This window comes from Myotis brandtii, unplaced genomic scaffold (assembly GCF_000412655.1).
Source record: "Myotis brandtii unplaced genomic scaffold, ASM41265v1 scaffold333, whole genome shotgun sequence".
NCBI classification, from domain to species: Eukaryota; Metazoa; Chordata; class Mammalia; order Chiroptera; family Vespertilionidae; genus Myotis; species Myotis brandtii.
Genome location: NW_005362842.1, coordinates 2,273,977 through 2,291,374, shown reverse-complemented (window position 1 = coordinate 2,291,374; position 17,398 = coordinate 2,273,977). Strand labels below are relative to the sequence as shown.

The following is a 17,398-nucleotide window of genomic DNA, read 5'->3' as shown; positions in this document are numbered from 1 at the left end:
ATCAGTAAATATGTCACATAACATTAGTTCAGGGCAACCCCAGTCCATTGAAGGGTTGAGATTATTTGAATACACTCCCATTGGCCTTTCAGGGATGTTGAGATGTGGTGCAGCCAGGCGTGCCTAGGACTAGTGTTTGTGGCCAGCATCCTCAAGGCCGTCCTATCGCCCACCACCCTGTGGCCCTGGAGATGCCTCCCTAGTACAGTACTCACAGGCAGTGGACCACGGTGCGTCCCTCCCGCCCGTCGTACTGCTCCTGCCACTTCTCCAGCCGCCGGACCACTTTGAGCAGAGAGCGCTTAGAGGGGGGCGTGTCCCGGTAGGCGGGCCAGCCAATGTACTGGAGGTGCTGGACTATACGATACCCATCCTGAGGCTGAGAACAGAGAGGCTGTTAGGGCTGTTGCAGCATTGGGTGGAGGACAGACTAAATGAGGTCTCAGCCATGTCATCACGGGGAGAGTCACAGACTCTCTCTTTACTCATCTCTACACTTTTGTGCACACTGATTCTCCTGCCATGACTGCCCTGAACCCCTTCTCAACCTGGCAAACTCCTACTCAGTCTTCAAAACCCAATTCAAACATTCCATTCCTCAGGAAAAGCCTGCCCTTTCCCTGAGGTTCATGTGCCAGAATATATCTCACTTTCCCACTAGATCAGTGATGGTGAACCTATGACACGCGTGTCAGAGGTGACACGCGAACTCATTTTTTTGGTTGATTTTTCTTTGTTAAATGGCATTTAAATATATAAAATATCAAAAATATAAATCTTTGTTTTACTATGGTTGCAAATATCAAAAAATTTCTATAAGTGACACGGCACCAGAGTTAAGTTAAGGTTTTTCAAAATGCTGACACGCCGAGCTCAAAAGGTTCGCCATCACTGCATTAGATAGTGAACTCCGAAGGCAGGGGCTGAGTTCTGTTCACCCTGGGCCCCAATAAAGGCCCATGTCACTTTAGTTAGCCACCATTCCGTAGGTTACTAAGCTGCTCCTTTCCACACATACTCCTCCTCCCAGCCAGTGAGTTTCCTCTTGGAAGCGGCTCTTCTTCATTTTGGTGTGGTTCCCAGGGTCTAGCCCAAAGCTTACTGGATCCAATCAAAGGCTGCATCTACTGCCAAAACAGCGCGACGCAGCGGGAAAGTGCTAATTTCTAAGTGTTGTCTACATGGCAGCAAGTGTGTCAGGAAACAGGCAGATGGCAGGCGGGATGTCGCCCTGTGCGAACCTGTGTTGGAACCATGGCTGGGGCTGGAGCTGGAGCTGGAGCTGGAATCGGCAGAGGCATCGCTTCCCCAAGGACGAAATGATCCAAGAGCTCAGCCCGGACACTCATTAGCGGCAGGTTCCTCTCCCACAGGCTCCATCTATTTGTGTGTGTGTGCGGTGGGGGATGCAATGGTGGCCGCACACTTACCCGAGCCATGTTGCAGATGCGGAATATTCTGTGGATGATGTCCTCGTCGATGTCTGCGGAGACGAACTCCACTTGGATGGGCCCGTAGCACCCGGAGGTCTTCTCAGGCCAGTACTGCATACAGAGCTGGGAAAGAGGCCACAGGAAGAGGCCGGGTGGGAGGGCGTTAGTCTCATGTATCACTAAGCCTTTCTTATCGTAGGCAGAACACACTGGCTAGAGATGCAGCGTGTCATGTAGGAAATTAGACTCCGCTTCCCTGTTGGGGAGCAGCCACCCATTTTGGGGGGTGTTGTTGAAAAGTCGAAGCTCTGAACACAGAAACACTTTGCTGTGATGATTTCACACCATTTGTTAGACTTGCTGGGCCTCACTTTCCTCATCTGTAAAATGGGGAGAATGGTATTTACCTCGAAGCGCTGCTGTCAGACTTAGGTAGAACACTCCAAGGGAAGGGCAGGTATAACCTCTAGTTTTCTTTTCACTAATGTGAACCACGGCAAACACTTCCCCATTCCAGGAAAACCTTTACAATCATTTCATGATCAGATCATGAACACTTTAGAATATATATAAGCTTTGGCATCAGACATGCTTGGGTGCAAATCCAGGCTCTGCTCCTTACTAGCTGTGTGACCCAGGCCTCAGTTTTCTAATATGTAAAATGGGGATAACTATGCTTACCTTACAAAAGGTGATGCAGCATGGTGTTGAGAAGTCTTGTCTGTGATCTTTCCTATTTTTCTGGAATTGTGAATCAGATCCTACAGCTGAGAGCAAAGGCAACGGTGGCCCCTCAACCTAAGACGGTGTCTCAGCCAGAGGTGGTTTTGTCACCCAGGGGACATTTGTCAATGTCTGGAGACATCGCTGATGGTCACACCTGGGGGTTTCTATGGGTATCTAGTGAGTGGAGGCCAGGATGCTGTTCAATATCCTCCAATGAGGGTATACCTTTCCCCCACCCAGGACTCTGGCCCCCAATATCAATAGTGCAGAGATTGAGAACCCATGGCCTAAGATCACAAGTGATTCCTTAGGTTTATAGTCTCATGAAGAAAGAAGACAGACACTTCATTCTTCTCTATCTGTTGAGCCACCAGATGACTTCAGTTGGAGAAAGAACATTGAGGTAGTTGGCAGGGGATGTGGCTCAGAGGGGCAAATGTGCTTCCTCAAATTCCTGCTTCCCAAGGATCATGGGGGTGGACGCTGTCCAGGTCTATAGGCCTCAGCATTGGGCACGGAAAAGAGCCAAGTTGAGGCTGTATGCTTGTCAGGGGCCACTCCAGCATGGACCCTCCACCTGGGGGTTGCCCAGAGGATGGAGCCGAGATTCACAAGACCCACCGAGGCCTCTGAGGCCACTTGGTCTGCCACAGCCTACGCCAGTTTGCAAACAGCAACCCAGTGGCCTCCTCACAGCTACCACGGATGCAGGATTTTCATGAAAGGGATCGATGTCCCTTTGTGGAGAGAGAGCAGTCACATGCAAAAGGGCATTTTCTCTATTCTTTCTCTCTCCAGAACTGGAACCAGAATGGAAAAGCCAGGAGGAGGGAGGATGAAGGAGAGAGAAAGCACACATCTCCAAACATCCTAGCTGTGCAACCCAAATTCCGGCTCAGGGATAATATTGGTCACAGGATAGGCCACACCTGGCCGGCACTGATTCTGTAAGTAAAGTTTTATTGAAATACCGCTGTACTTCTTTGTTTATGTAGTATTGTCTGTGGTTGCTTTCGAGCTACAATGGTAGAGCTGAGCAGACCACATAGCCTGCAAAACCTAAAATATTTCCTATCTTGTCCTTCACAGAGAAAGTTGGCCGACCCCTACACTGTCAGCTTGTTCTGGGAATAAAGGAGATGGCGCATGTGAACAAACAGGCATGGCATAAGCACCCACTGAATCCCAGCGATTCACAGTATTATTGAACCTATCAGCGCTCCACAAAAATAACAATTATGATAATGCCTCACATTTAAAGCTGAAGGATTCTTCTTATCACCTGTCTCAAATAGCAAAGACCTAACGAATGGTGGTTGCTTTCCTGGCATCTCCACTGGGGTTAACCGAGCATGTGTGTGGGTGGCTGTCACAGGGGCCCTGTGGCTGGACAGTCATCTGCTGAGCTGGGCGGTTATGACAGATCCACAATTTGACCTTCATTTCTCTTTGCCATTGGCTCTCCTGCCTTGCACCCTTCCCAGTGGTGAGGGACCAGCACTGATAAGTCTGTGACTGGCCAGAGAAATCAGAGCTCATCAGAACTGCCCATTAAAAAACTAATTGCCTTTATCATTTGCATTGAATTTGGCCTTGCCAGAAGTTGACCGTGATCCCGACATCAGGTACAGGGGTCCGAGGCATCAGGGAAAGTCAGTTACCCCCAATATTTTCAGTCTGGAGAGAATGTGGAATTATTTGTCTCTTTTAATAAGATTTCCAGACCAATTTCTCAAGCTAATAGGTTCTACTATGCCTCAAACAAGACTCCTACATTTGGGACACTTCCCTGCATTTGATTTTCCGGGTCATTCTCCCGTAATGCCCAGAGGGCTGGGGAAGTGTGTGGGGTCTTAATCCTAAATCAGAGCCATCCTTTCACTTGAGTTCCCTCACTTGTGAGATGGCGGCAGCAACAGTGTGGGTGACGTGGCGTTTGAGCTGCCAAGGATCATCAGGGTCTCCCACAGCTCAGGATGCCACACATAATCTAGCCACGGGGACAGAAGGAAGGGGCGGGAGCCGAGTGTTCCCAGTGACCCTCTGGGGCTCAGAAATGATTCTCATCAACAAGAAATGTCCTCTATGGTTTAGCTCAAGGCTGTCCTGGCCTCCAGCCGCTGGGGTTGTGCCTTGGTGGGCGCGGCCTTTCTGGCCACGTAGGCAGTGTAGCAAAAGGGCTCCCTGGGTTCAAATCCCAGCCCTGCCACTTTCTAGCTGAGTGACTTGGCCAAATCGTTTAGCTTCTCCGAGTTATGAGTGGCTGTGGATCTGAATGTGTCTGCTTAGCACTGGGGTCTGTAAGTAGTGAGCACTCAGTAAATGTGAGCTATAATTACTAGGCAATTTGGGGGAGTGCCCCTCAAACAAGATGGATAAAGTGAAGTGTTTTTTTTTTCTCCCTCCACTTAGTAGCTCTTATGAAAATTTCTCTTTAAGATAATACCCAAAGGACTGCCCTTGTGAAAATTCCTGATCAACCAGCTTGGGGGAGCACTGGGGACTGGACACTGTTCTGCATGTCAAAGGAGAGAGACCTGTGGAATGTTCTGGAGGGGGACCCAGGAGATGGGAGAGGGAGGTTGGGATGCAGTGGAACCAGTAAAACGGAAGTGAATCGATGTGTCATGTGACCCCCCTCCTAACCTAAATATTCAGCAAATTTATAATAACGTGCACAGTGCTCAATATGTATTGATTTCCTGTGGAAACCAGCGAGGAACTAAGCTTTATCCCTGGGTGACAAAGAAACAAAGCAGAAACATGTATGTGGTCTGAGGGCCAGACCATGAGCACATGAGCATCAGCATTTTATAGAAATCTTGGGGATGGGGACCCTGGAAATGGGATTCAAAAGCCCACTTGACCCTCTAAAACAGCGGTTCTCAACCTGTGGGTCACGAACCCTTTGGCGGTCGAACGACCCTTTCACAGGGGTCGCCTAAGACCATCTGCATATCGGATATTTACATTACGATTCATAACAGTAGCAACATTACAGTTATGAAGTAGCAACGAAAATAATTGAAACTTCATGGCCCTTGCGCAGAAGTCGGTATTTTGTGGAAGAGGCACACTTAAGGGGCCAAAGAGCCGCATGTGGCTCGTGAGCTGCGGTTTGCCGAGCCGCAGTTTGCCAACCACTGGCCTAGAGTGTGGACCAACAGCCTTTTTCCACCTTTTACTCCAGTATCTCCCTCCTTACCCAGCACGGGGGAGGGTGGTGCTGCCTGTCTGAGCGCTTCCTCACTTCAGACATGCAGGCCTGCCAGCACCACACCTGAGGGCAGCCGGCCCAGCTCGGCTGCTGGTTAGAAACGGCCAGGCTTCCTCCAGCAAAGCAGAGCAGCTCTTGTTATTTATTGTCAGAACAAGTTAAACCAAGCGGAAGTCATGACGCCTGTGTGGATGGCCGGGAACAGCTGCCATATATTGTTCCACACGGTCTCCATGGCTGTGTGAGCCGTGCAAAGAGCAAGTTCATACTCGAACAATAACAAACACAAAGGCAGCTCCACTGTTAAACATCATCTGTTTTTCGCTGATGGAATCAGAAAGCTTGTTAGTCACTGATATAAATGTGCCCCGATGCATTGAATGGAAACCAGCATATGTCCTATTTGGGGAATAAACAACTTTAAAGCATATTTCTGTACACCTTAGTATGCCTTTTGTTAATTAAATAATACTTTGACAAAATGGAAAAGCCAAGGAATATACAACTTCAGAAATTAAAGACTTACTTGTCAAGGTCCCTGTAATCCACAGAGCAGGGTGGGTGGGGTGGGGTGGGGGGAACCAGGCCCAAGCCACCCAAGATGAAGTGAATTAGTATTTTTAAGAGAAAAACAGAAAAGACCCACCTGAATTGATTTTAAAATTCAGGTTCATGATTATAAAATTCCTTTAAATAGATTTGATAAAGAGTCCAAATCACATAATTGGTTTTAATACTGTGGCCAGTTAAGGAAGACAGATGGTGCGTGAAGCAGTGGACACAAAGCAAGGGACAGAGAGAGGCACATGGGCCATAATCATAGTGATCCGCACACCCCTCCTCCATGCAGCCTCTCCATGGTCCGGCGGGTGAACAGTACAGTCTCCATCAGGGGTGGAAACTGACTTATGACAGCTGCATCAGCGTGCATTTCCAGGAAAAGGGTGGGTGGAAGGCAAAGGCCAGGGCATGTTAGAAACAGGTAGGAGAGAGACAACTGAGTTATGCAACTTAAGAATGGATCAATTTTTGGCTTCTAGTCAAGATGGAGGTGTAGGTAAACAAGGTACGAGAATCCTCCCATAACCACATAAAAAATACAACTAATCTTCAGAACACCCATCATTCAGAACCACCTGAAATCTGGCTGAATGGAAGTCCTACAACTAGGGAATTAAAGAAGAAGCCACATCGAGCCTGTAGGAGAGGTGGAGGTGCTGAACGGGCGGGTCCCACACCCATGTGTGGCCTATTTTAATCTGGAGGGATACCTTGGCTGTGGAGGTACCCCTGAGAAGTGAGGGGCTCCAGCCCCACACCAGACCCCTCATCCCAGGCTTCCAGTGCTGGGAAGAGACGTCTTTATAAATTCAGGCTGTAAAAACCAGCAGGGGTTGTAGCTGAGTGACACCTCTTAAAGGGCCTGCACACGGACTTACTCGACTCCCTTCCTCTGAGCTCCAGTGCTGGGGCAGCAGCTTGAAAGGAAACAGGGACATACGGGGAGGAACTGAATTGTCTGGCTTCAGGGCAAGAGCTGGGGGCAGCTTTCTCCCACACAGAAGTGCTGGCAGAGGTCACTGTTCCTATGCTGAGACCTCCCCATCACAGAGCTGCCTGGCAGATGCCATATCTGAGTATCCATCAACCTGGTTCACAGTTTGCTCCACCCCGGTGATTCCCTGAGACCCTGCCCCACCCAATTTTTGGGCTCATCCAAGCCCTTTCCAGTGGCTTTTCCATACATGCTTCGGACTTTCCTAAAATCTCTCAAGCGGCTGCTAGCCTCAGTGTGCTCTGTACCTCTTGTTAAGTGACCCCAGGCCTGGCACTAGCAGCAGCCAGCCTTGGTTCACAGCTTGGCCTCTTCTGGGTACCTCCAAGCCCAATACATGTAGCAGCCATCTGCAGATCCCTCAGTATTATGCCAGGTGGCCTCCAACAGGGTACAGGCAGGGTACATCTCGGGAGGCCGCAGAGCTAGTGCACCTGGTGGTCAGCTTCAGACCACACCAGATTACAGTCCTACCACATCCACAAGTGACACACTCAAGGAGCGGACTCGGTGAGCACCAAAGCCCCACTGAAGCAAGTCCTGCTCCATAGGGTCGACACCTGCACATCAGGTCTTTCACTGTAGTTGCAGCTGGCCCTCCCAGCCCATTGGCCTGGGGATCAATCCTTCCCAGCAACACCAATAGCCATCAAGGCTCAACTACAACAGGACAGTGCACACAACCCACACAGGGGTGCACCTGGAGTGCCCAGCTCAGGTGACTAGGGATGCTGTGCCACTGAGACTTACACCTACTACACAAGGCCACTCTACTAAGTCCTGGAGACACAGAAGTTCTATCTAATACATAGGCACAAACACCAGAAAGCAGCCAAAATGTGGAGGCAAAGAAACATGTCACACATGAAAACTGGAGAAATCTCCAGAAAAAGAACTAAATGAAATGGAAGCAGGCAAACTACCAGATACAAAGTTCAAAACAATGGTTATAAGGATGCTCAAGGGACTTAGTGAGAACTTCCACAGCATGAAAAAGGACTTGGGAACCATAAAACACAACCAGTCAGAAATGAAAGATGCATTAACTGATATGAAGAATAATTTATAGGGAATCAACAGTAGAGTAGAGGACACTGAGAATAAAATCAGCAATTTGGAATATGAGGAAGCAAAAACACCCAATCAGAACAGCAAAAAGAAAAAAGAATCCAAAATTATGAAGACAGTATAAGAAACCTCTGGGACAACTTTAGGTATGCCAACATTCACATCGTAGAGGTGCCAGGAGGAAAAGAGGGAGCTAGAAATTGAAAACCTATTTGAAAAAATAATGACAAATTTCCCCTGCCTGGTGAAAGAAATAGACATACTCTGATCCTCCTCCTTCCACTTATAAAGATCCTGGATAACCCAGAACAATCTACACATTTCAAGATGCCTAACTTCATCACATCTGCTAAGTCCCTTTTATCATGTAAGATAACACATTAATGGGATTAGGATGTGGACATCTTTTGGGGGGCATGATTCCGCCCACCACACAGCCACACCCCAGAGCAGTCACAGAGGGTCTCCTGAGCTTTCTAAACAATGTGGTGGGTGTGGCATGGCCATGAAGAGGGCTTCCTTCTGTTTCTAACCCCTTCCCCCACAACTCTGGTCTAACCATTAAAGATGGACAAGCTCTTGTCAATGCTATTGGGGGTGACTGAAAATGTTCTTTCTGGTATACCCATCAGAAACCACAGTGTCATTTACTGGATGTTGTGGTTCTGGGATTTTGCCCCACTAATCTGGCCACAGGCCTTTGGAGTCCCACAGAGCTAGAAAAGCCTCTAAGGTTGAATGTAGTTGCTTTGAGAGTCTTTATCTTGAGCCCCACCTATTCATAATTATCTTTGAATGGCAGCCACTGTGGAGAACGGAAGAGTAGCTGTGGCTGGGGATGGATGATTGAATGAAGTAATATTGGATTCTAAGCAGAGGCAGACAGATCTGGCCAGTAGTGCAAGACAGTAAAGCACTCAGATCTCTCATCCAGTTCTCAACTTTATTTGCTGCAACTTATAGATACACCACCAACATGAGCCCCCATAGCCCCCAAACCACAGGATGTGGCATTGGTCCTCTTGGGAGCAATCTGATGTGCCTGGGACCTGGGGCTGCCCTGTCGGTGTTGCTGTGATGGCTGAAGCTACAGGCTGCCTTGGCACAGGCACCCTGGCAGATAAATGCTAGTGCCACTTCAAAGAACACCCCTCCAGGTGCTGAGGGCAGCTTTTCTGATGCTCACGCTGTGTCATTGTTTATTTTCGCAAGGTGCCCAGCTGTTGTGGTGGTGATATTTATATCAGTAAGTGCTCTATTCATCTACCAATTTCAGGGGATGCTTGCCAGCTGCGTATGGCAGCCAACCTCGGGGAACGTCTGAGCCTGATTGCTTGCATTTAGAGAATCAGTCCTCAAAGGCTGTATCAACATCTGGGGCTGAAAGATCTTCATTCATCCAGGGCCCGCCCTGAAAGGGGAAGCTACAGCCAATGACCTTGACCTTTGCTTCTCTATGTGTCCCAAAGTGAGGCTCTTCAAAAATCCTCCTCTGTGCCTGAGCTCTGGTTTTGTAAAAAATAGATCTAGAGACATAGAAGCATGGAACAGACTGTAGAATCTCAAAGGGAAGGTGGGCGTGGGTCGGTGGGAAGAGATTAATCAAAGAACTTATATGTATATATGCATAACCCATGGACACAGATAATAGTGTGGTGAAGACCTGGGGGGCAGCAGGTGTAGAGTGTAGGGTGTAGGTGTAGGCAGTGATGGCGAACCTTTTGAGCTCGGCGTGTCAGCATTTTGAAAAACCCTAACTTAACTCTGGTGCCGTGTCACATATAGAATTTTTTGATAAGGTTCACCATCACTTGTGTAGGGGGTCAATGGGGAAAATGAGACATCTGTAATACTTCCAACAATAAAGATAAAACAACAACAATAAACACACACACACACACACACACACACACACACACACACACAATGGATGTTGGGAAAAGGGAACGGTACACAGGCTTTCACTGGCTCTACTCTGCTCATGGGCTCATGGAGCAGCATTCACTCACTGTTTTACTTTTTCAGGCAAAGGAACCTGGCGGTGATACCTTCTGACTCTGGAACTCTGAAAGGGTCTTTGTTTTATGGAAATTGGTTTAATTTCATGGTTATCTCAAATTCCAACCACCTGTTGTTTGGGCCCAAACCTTGGAGTCATCCATTTTTCTCTCAACTTTCATATTTTGTTGGATCTTATATGCCTAGAACCCACTCCATTGCTACCACGTAGGTTGAGGCCACCATCTCCTGTCACCTGAACTATTGCCAAAGTCCCTCTCTGTTCTCTCTGCTTCCACTCTTAGCAGCCACCCTCCCCCTCCCCACACCAACAGTCTATTCTCAACACAGCAGCCAGAGGGTTGCTTTTTAAAAAATGTTGAGTTACTTTTTCAAGTCACTCCTTTCTGCAAAACCTGTCAGTGGCTCCTCATTTCTCTCCAAGTAAAACCCAAAATTCTCCCTAGGAGCCTCCCCAGGCCTTCCGTGACCTGGTTCTGCTGTGTCTCTGTGTCACCTGCTGCCGCTGTGCCCACACTCACTCTGCTCCAGTCTCAGTGGCCTCCAAACTGTTCCTCAAATGGGCCAGGCCATGCCCACCATAGGCCTTGGTGTGGGCTGGCCTTCAGCCTGGAATGCTCTTCCTGAGATGCTCATGTGGCTCGTTCTCTCACTCCTCCAAACCTCCCCTCGAATGAACTTCTCCATAGGGTGCACCTTGGTCACTCTATCACAGCTGCATCCTGTGCTTCAAACTAGCCTTCCAATCTTCATCACCCTCTCATTTTTCTTTTCCCATCCATGTACCTTCTAACATGCAATTAAGGACACTATAGAGTGTGTGCTGTTTATTGTCTCCCCTTCTTTAGAACAGAAGTTGCATGAATATTTCACAGATCTACATCAAATATTCCAAAAATTTGTATAAAACCAAAAGAGACCCAGGATAGCTGCAGAAATACTGAGAAAGAAGAATAAAGTTGGAGGAATCACAATACCAGATATCAAACTATACTACAAAACTATTGTAATCAAAACAGCCTGGTACTGGCCCAAGAACAGGCCTATAGGCCTATGGAACAGAACAGAGAGCTCAGAAATTGACCCATGCCAATATGGCCAATTACTATTTGACAAAGGTGGTAAAAGCATACAATGGAGTAAAGATCGTCTCTTCAATAAATAGTGTTGGGGAAATTGAACAGGTATATGCAAAAAAAAAAAAAAATGAAACTAGTCCAGCAATTTACATGCTACACAAAAATAAACTCAAAATGGATAAAAGACTTAAATGTAAGTCATGAAACCATAAAAATCCTACAAGGCAATAAAATCTCAGACATCTCTCATAGCAGTATTTTCACCAATACATTACCTAGGGCAAGGGAAACAAAGGGGAAAATTAACAAATGGGACTACATCAAACTAAAAAGCTTCTGCACAGCAAAAGAATCCATCAACAAAATGAAAAGGGAGCCTACTGTATGGGAAAACATATTTGCCAATGATGCATCTGGTAAGAGTTTAATTTCCAAAATATACAAAGAATTCATACACCTCAACATTAGGAAGGCAAACAATCCAATTAAAAAATGGGCAAAGGACCTGAATAGACACTTTTTCAAAGAGGACATACAGATGGCCAATAGATACATGAAAAAGGCTCAAAATCACCAATCATCAGAGAGATGCAAATTACAATGACAATTAGGTATCATCTCACACCTGCCAGAATGGCTACCATCAATAAATCAAACAAGTACTGGAGAGGATGTGTAGAAAAGGGAACCCTAGTACACTGTTGGTGGGTATAGTCACTGTGGAAAATAGCATGGAATTGCGTCAAAAAATTAAAAATGTAACTGCCATTTGACCCAGTGATCCCACTTCTGGGACTATATCCTAAGAATCCCAAAGTACCAACCAGAAAGAATATATGCACCCCTATGTTTATAGCAGCATTATTTACAATAGCCATGATCTTGAAACAACCCAAGTGCCCATCAGTAGAAGAGTGGATAAAAAAAAGCTGTGGTCCATTTACACAACGGAATACTACGTGGCTGTAAAAGAGAAGGATCTCTTACCCTTTGAGACAGCATGGAGGGACCTGGAGAGTATTATGCTAAGCAAAGTAAGGCAGTTAGAGAAAGACAAATATCACATGATCTCACTTATAAGTAGAATCTAAAGAACAAAATAAACTGGTGAACAAAATAGGGCCAGAAGTATGGAAGTAGGAAACAGAATAACAGTCTCAGTGTGTGTGTGTGGGGGGGGGAGGGGGGGAGGGGGGTTGGAGGAGAGTACAGGAAGAGATTAACCAAAGAACATACATGCATAACCTATGGACACAGAATAGCATGGGGAAGGCCTGGGGTGGGGCAGGGGTTGGGTGAGGGGGGCAAAAAGGGAGAAAATGGGAGACATCGGTAATACTGTCAACAATAAAATTTAAAAAATTCCATTAAAAGAAAATGAACAGAAGTTGCACGAGAGATGGGAGTTTTCTGCTTTCTTCCTATGTCTCGCTCACTGATGCATTCCAGCACCCAGAACAGCGTCGGGCAAACAACAGATACTTGGCCAACAAGGTCGAATGAACAAGCGGAATCTGTCCGGAATGTCTCTCACATGCACACCCAAGTCACACTCCATTCCCTTCTGTAACCTGCGCCTCTCTTGGCCTCCCCAACCTTCCTGCTCCCTCCCCAGCTCCTCCCCTGCCTTCCCCACTGGGGCCAGTCACATCCCCAGACACCTGATGACCCATACTGGAACCCTGTCCATGACTTCTTCTCATTCACTTCCACATCCACCTGGTCCCCAAACCTGGGCACTTCAGCTTTGGCAGTGTTTCCACATCCAACCTCTGTTCTCCCACCTCCTGGTCACCTGCTCAGCCAGATAATCCCTTTAATTCTGCACATTGGCAACACCCTCTGCCCCAATCTCCCAGTTTCCAGATTTTTCCTTGTTTTTTTCTCTTCACTGGTTCCCAGACTCAGCTTTCTAACAGGAACTCTGTCACACCACTGCACAATCTCTCAACATCTCTCCTCCCTGTACAGTATTTTCAATCCTGTGTTCCTAGGAACCCCAGGGGTTCCACAAAGGTACCCAGATTAGGTGACTCTCTGAGAGGCATCTGGAGGAGCTAAAAGACCAGGTGGGTGAAGCTCTAGGCCCCCTGCCCCCACTTCAATGCTAGCAGGTCTCAATCATACCTCCTTCAGATATTGGGCTTGCATGGAAACTTCTAATTTGAAGAAAGGATTCTGTTGCATACAAAATAAAAGTATTTAAAACAACCACCACTTACCTTGCTGCAGGCCAAGGCCCAAGCTCCTTACTGGGTGGGCAGCCCTCTGCAAGCTGGGCCCTGGTGCTTTCTAGCGTCACCACCTTCTCCTGCTGACACACCCTGGGGCCCAGCCACACTGCACAAGGAGCTGTGAGGTGCTCTGTGGACAAGCCTGCCCACATTCACCCCACCCTGCCTTGGCCCCAGCTGTTCCTTCTGCCTGGAATGTCCTTTCCCAGTGACTTCATCCCCCACACGCCGCATCTCTGCTGCCTTCAAGGCCACAGTCACCTTCCTTTTGAAGCCTTCCCTCACCCTGTGGGCAGAATTAATTGCTCCCCGTTCCCCGCGCACACAGCACTCGCCGCTGACCTCTATTATAGCGCTGCCCCGTGTGGTGGGACAATTTGCTCATCTGTCTCTGTAGCCAGACTGTGAGGCTGAGACCACAGCTCGGACCAGCTTTATTTCATTCCCACACAGGCCCGCGCTCCCACGCAGGTGCACTGCGTTACTGCGAGTTTCCTTCAGGAAGTGAAAGGACTGCTTTTGAAAACCCCAGAGGAGGTGGCCAGTCTCCCCTCCTCTACCCAGGAGTGGCTGCCCTGCCATGGGATGTGGGTTCTGGAAGCTGTCTCGTGAGCACAGAGAGGTGCTGTAGGCACATGATGCTTGGAGCCCTCAGACTCAGAGGGGCAAGGCATGAAGCCTGCTGGACATGAGGGCCACCTGTGACAAAGCCTGGGCTCGGTTTGGTGGTCAGTGGGCAAAGGGTCCAAGGTGCAAGCCCCAGGCTGTCCCGCAGGCTGCGTTGTGGAGGGGGCAGGGTGGGGTTGTGGCCAGGATATTCTGCAGGGCTGGAGACCCTCAGAGCTGGGGGCGGGGGGCGCGGCAGTCTCCTTCTGCAGGGCTGGAGACCCTCAGAGCTGGGGGCGGGGAGTGGGGGTGCGCAGCAGTCTCTTCTGTGAGCTCTGCATGACTCAGAACAAGGCCCTAACTAGTGCCTGGGGAATGGAGCACAGTCAGGCTGGGCGGTGCGGGGCCAGACAAAGCCCGCACAAGTGGGAGTCAATGCTGGGATATGGAGGGTCCTGTGGTGCAGGGCCTGCCAGGAGGTGCCCTGCAGAAGAGGAGTGGGCTTGCTTGGTGCTCACAGCCCCCGTGCCCATCAGACAGCAGCTTGGTGGGGCAGAGGCCCCTCTGCTGGATCTCAGGACTCTCCCTCCAACTCTAGGGCACGGCTGCCCTGACGCACCTGAGCACCTAGGGCAGTGCCGGGCCTCCTCCTACCTGGGCGGTGTCCATCTCATTCAGCATCACCACGGAGGAGCAGTTATAGTCGAACACCAGCCTCCAGAAGTCCGCCACGGTGTTGGGTAGAGGGTGCTGCGTGACCACGAAGGCCGCGGGCTGCTTGTGGCTCTGAAAAGGAACGACACAGGCTTCATAAATTACGTCCATCAGCGATGTTCTAATGCTGATGAGGCCCAGATGGTGCCAGAGGCCCCGAGCCTGCAAATAGGTTACACAAGGCACCTGGCCATTCTGTGATCTCTGGGTGCCCTGGCAGCAAAGGGGCGTCTCATAATGAACTCATTCTCCAAAATAGGACATTTCATTAGGAAAGTGTCACTCGGGTGGGGATTATCCAAATAAATTATTTGTGTCTTGGAGCTCAGCAAATAATCATCATTTTACTCCGAAATGAAAGGTTCTGGATGCAGATTTGCTTCTCTGCTGGCCAAGGTTCCTCTTGGGATAAGTGGGATATCTGTGTCCCTTGCCCACAGTCCTGTAGGAGGAGTTGGCTCAGCCCATGGCAGAGAGCATCCTGAAGGGGCTTCTATTGCAGGAGGCTCATCCTGCCAAAGGCTGGAAGGAGGGCTGAGCTGGGCCGTTGGAAGATGGGCACTAGAGTGTCCAGTGGAGCAGGGAAAGGTTCCCATGTTTTAAAATCAGGCAGACCTGATTTCAAACCCAGCTTTGCCGCTTGTACATTATGTCATCCATCCATCTATCCATTCATCCATGCATTCACCCATCATTCACTAATCCATGCATTCATTCATCTATGTATTCACCCATCTATGCATCCATCCAGCCATGCATTCATCCATGCATTCACGCATCCATGCATCCATGCATCCATGCATTCATCCATGCATCCACTCATCCATGCATCCATCCATGCATTCAATTATCCATGCATTCATTCATTCAGGCATCATTTGCAAAGTGACATTTTTTGATGCTAAGCACTGGCAAGTTATTAGAGCTCTCCAAATCTTGGGTTCTTCATCTAGAAAATGGGAATCATAACTCCAAATGGATGATGTCCTACATATTGAGTGAGATTTGCCTGTGAAAGACCAGCAAACAAGAACCAAGCTGTGAGCCCGCTGTCAGGGCAGACACACTCCTGACTTGGTTCTTCAACCTTGGCACGGGCATTGTGGGATATTGTGTTGGCACACTGAAACCCAATACCAGTCTAGCAAACAAATTCAGCCCCATACTCAGATGGGGAAACTGAGGCCCAGAGGACATGGCCTAGGTGAGTCTGGACTACTCCTGAAGCTTCGACGGGGCCCTATTTATTACAGTCCCCTGAGAGAAGGTGCTTGGAAAGATTGGGAGCTTCTCTGCCTCACCAGTGGTCTGTGAAAACTGAGAAATAACCCATGTTTGCAACGAGTTCTCCTGGGAGCTGGTTCTTGTTGGAGTCCCAGTTGTTTTCAGTGGAGTCAGGAGTCAGCAGGAAGGTGGGGAGAGGAGAGGAGCTCGCCTATCCCAACCAGGTGAAGACCCTGCCAACGAGATTACTCCTGTCCATTCTGTGCTCTCTCAGTGTGCTTGAGGCAAAAAAAAACTATCCCAACCAGGTGAAGACCCTGCCAACGAGATTACCCAAAGCACCTGTGCATTCTGTGCTCTCTCAGTGTGCTTGCAGCAAAAAAGAAGAAGAAGAAGAAGCCGTGTAATTGTGGATGCCACCTGTGCACTAAGGGGGTCCTGTCTTCTAAGGGCCTCTTCCTGGTCAGTGGTATGGCCAGAGGAAGGTCTGAGAGGGCAAAATAGTTTCCCCCAAAGCTACACTGTAGCTGCAGACAGCATGTCTTTGGGCCATTGGCAGCCATGGAAAAGAATCCAGGCTTTCAGAGTAAAAAACTTGGTTCAGATTCTGACTCCATCGTTTCTTAGCTAGTTGACCTGGAAAGAGTCATGGAAATACCCTGACACTCAGGGCCCATCCGGAAAATGGGGATAATAATAGGCAAATGAGGAGCGAGACGGTGTAAGTCCAGGGCCCGACGTGTGCCCAGCACTCGGTGAATGTTAGTTTTCTTCCCTTTCCCCGTCTCTGTGATAAATGCTCTATTAGGCCAGCACGCCCAACAAAGCCTTATCTGAAAATATGTTCGAGATCCGTGCTCCTGCCGGGTTTCAGGGATCGGCCAGCAATCCATTTCATGGATAACATCATCCTTTACCAGGGAAACATTAAAAATTAACCCAGAGGACTTCATATTTTTCTGCTGGGAGCGAAGCTGCTATGGTTACCAGATAAAGCACAGACTGAGCTGGAATACAGATAAGGACCTTTTCTTTTTCTTTTTTTGTAAGAAAGGCGAAGGCCCCAGTGATGGCTCACCGGAGAACTGCCCTGTGGACGAAGAGAATACGATCAGCCTCAGAGCCGGCTTGGCAGAAGGCCTGTGACTCCAGGCAGCGTCTAACCTACTAAGTGGAGGCCAGGAGCATGTTTGATCCTTGCTTGGATGAGGCAGGCAGGGAGAGGCAGCCATGACAAGTGGAAGACAAATCTAGGAGAAATTGGAAGTGCAAGTGCACCCCCAGGCTCCACATTTTAACACACACACACACACACACAAACATATATACATATGTACATATGCACACACCTTGACTTTGGAATGCTCTAAGCCCGTGGTCGGCCAAACCGAGGCTCGCAAGCCACATGCGGCTCTTTGGCCCCTTGAGTGTGGCTCTTCCACAAAATACCACGTGCGGGCGCGCACGTACAGTGCGATTGAAACTTCGTGGCCCATGCGCAGAAGTCGGTATTTTGTGGAAGA

General features: G+C 48.7%; 1 protein-coding gene across 1 annotated transcript in view; it reads right to left on the bottom strand.

Moving 5' to 3' along the window:
* PTPRT (protein tyrosine phosphatase, receptor type, T) overlaps positions 1–17,398 on the bottom strand; it is a 694,385-nt gene that overhangs the window by 10,131 nt on the left and 666,856 nt on the right. The window contains exons 31-33 of the mRNA XM_014543700.1: positions 14,592–14,723; positions 1,431–1,556; positions 216–379 (exon numbers count right to left, since the gene is read on the bottom strand). Coding sequence (XP_014399186.1) covers positions 216–379; positions 1,431–1,556; positions 14,592–14,723 — 422 coding nt within the window. The remainder of the gene's footprint in view (positions 1–215; positions 380–1,430; positions 1,557–14,591; positions 14,724–17,398) is intronic.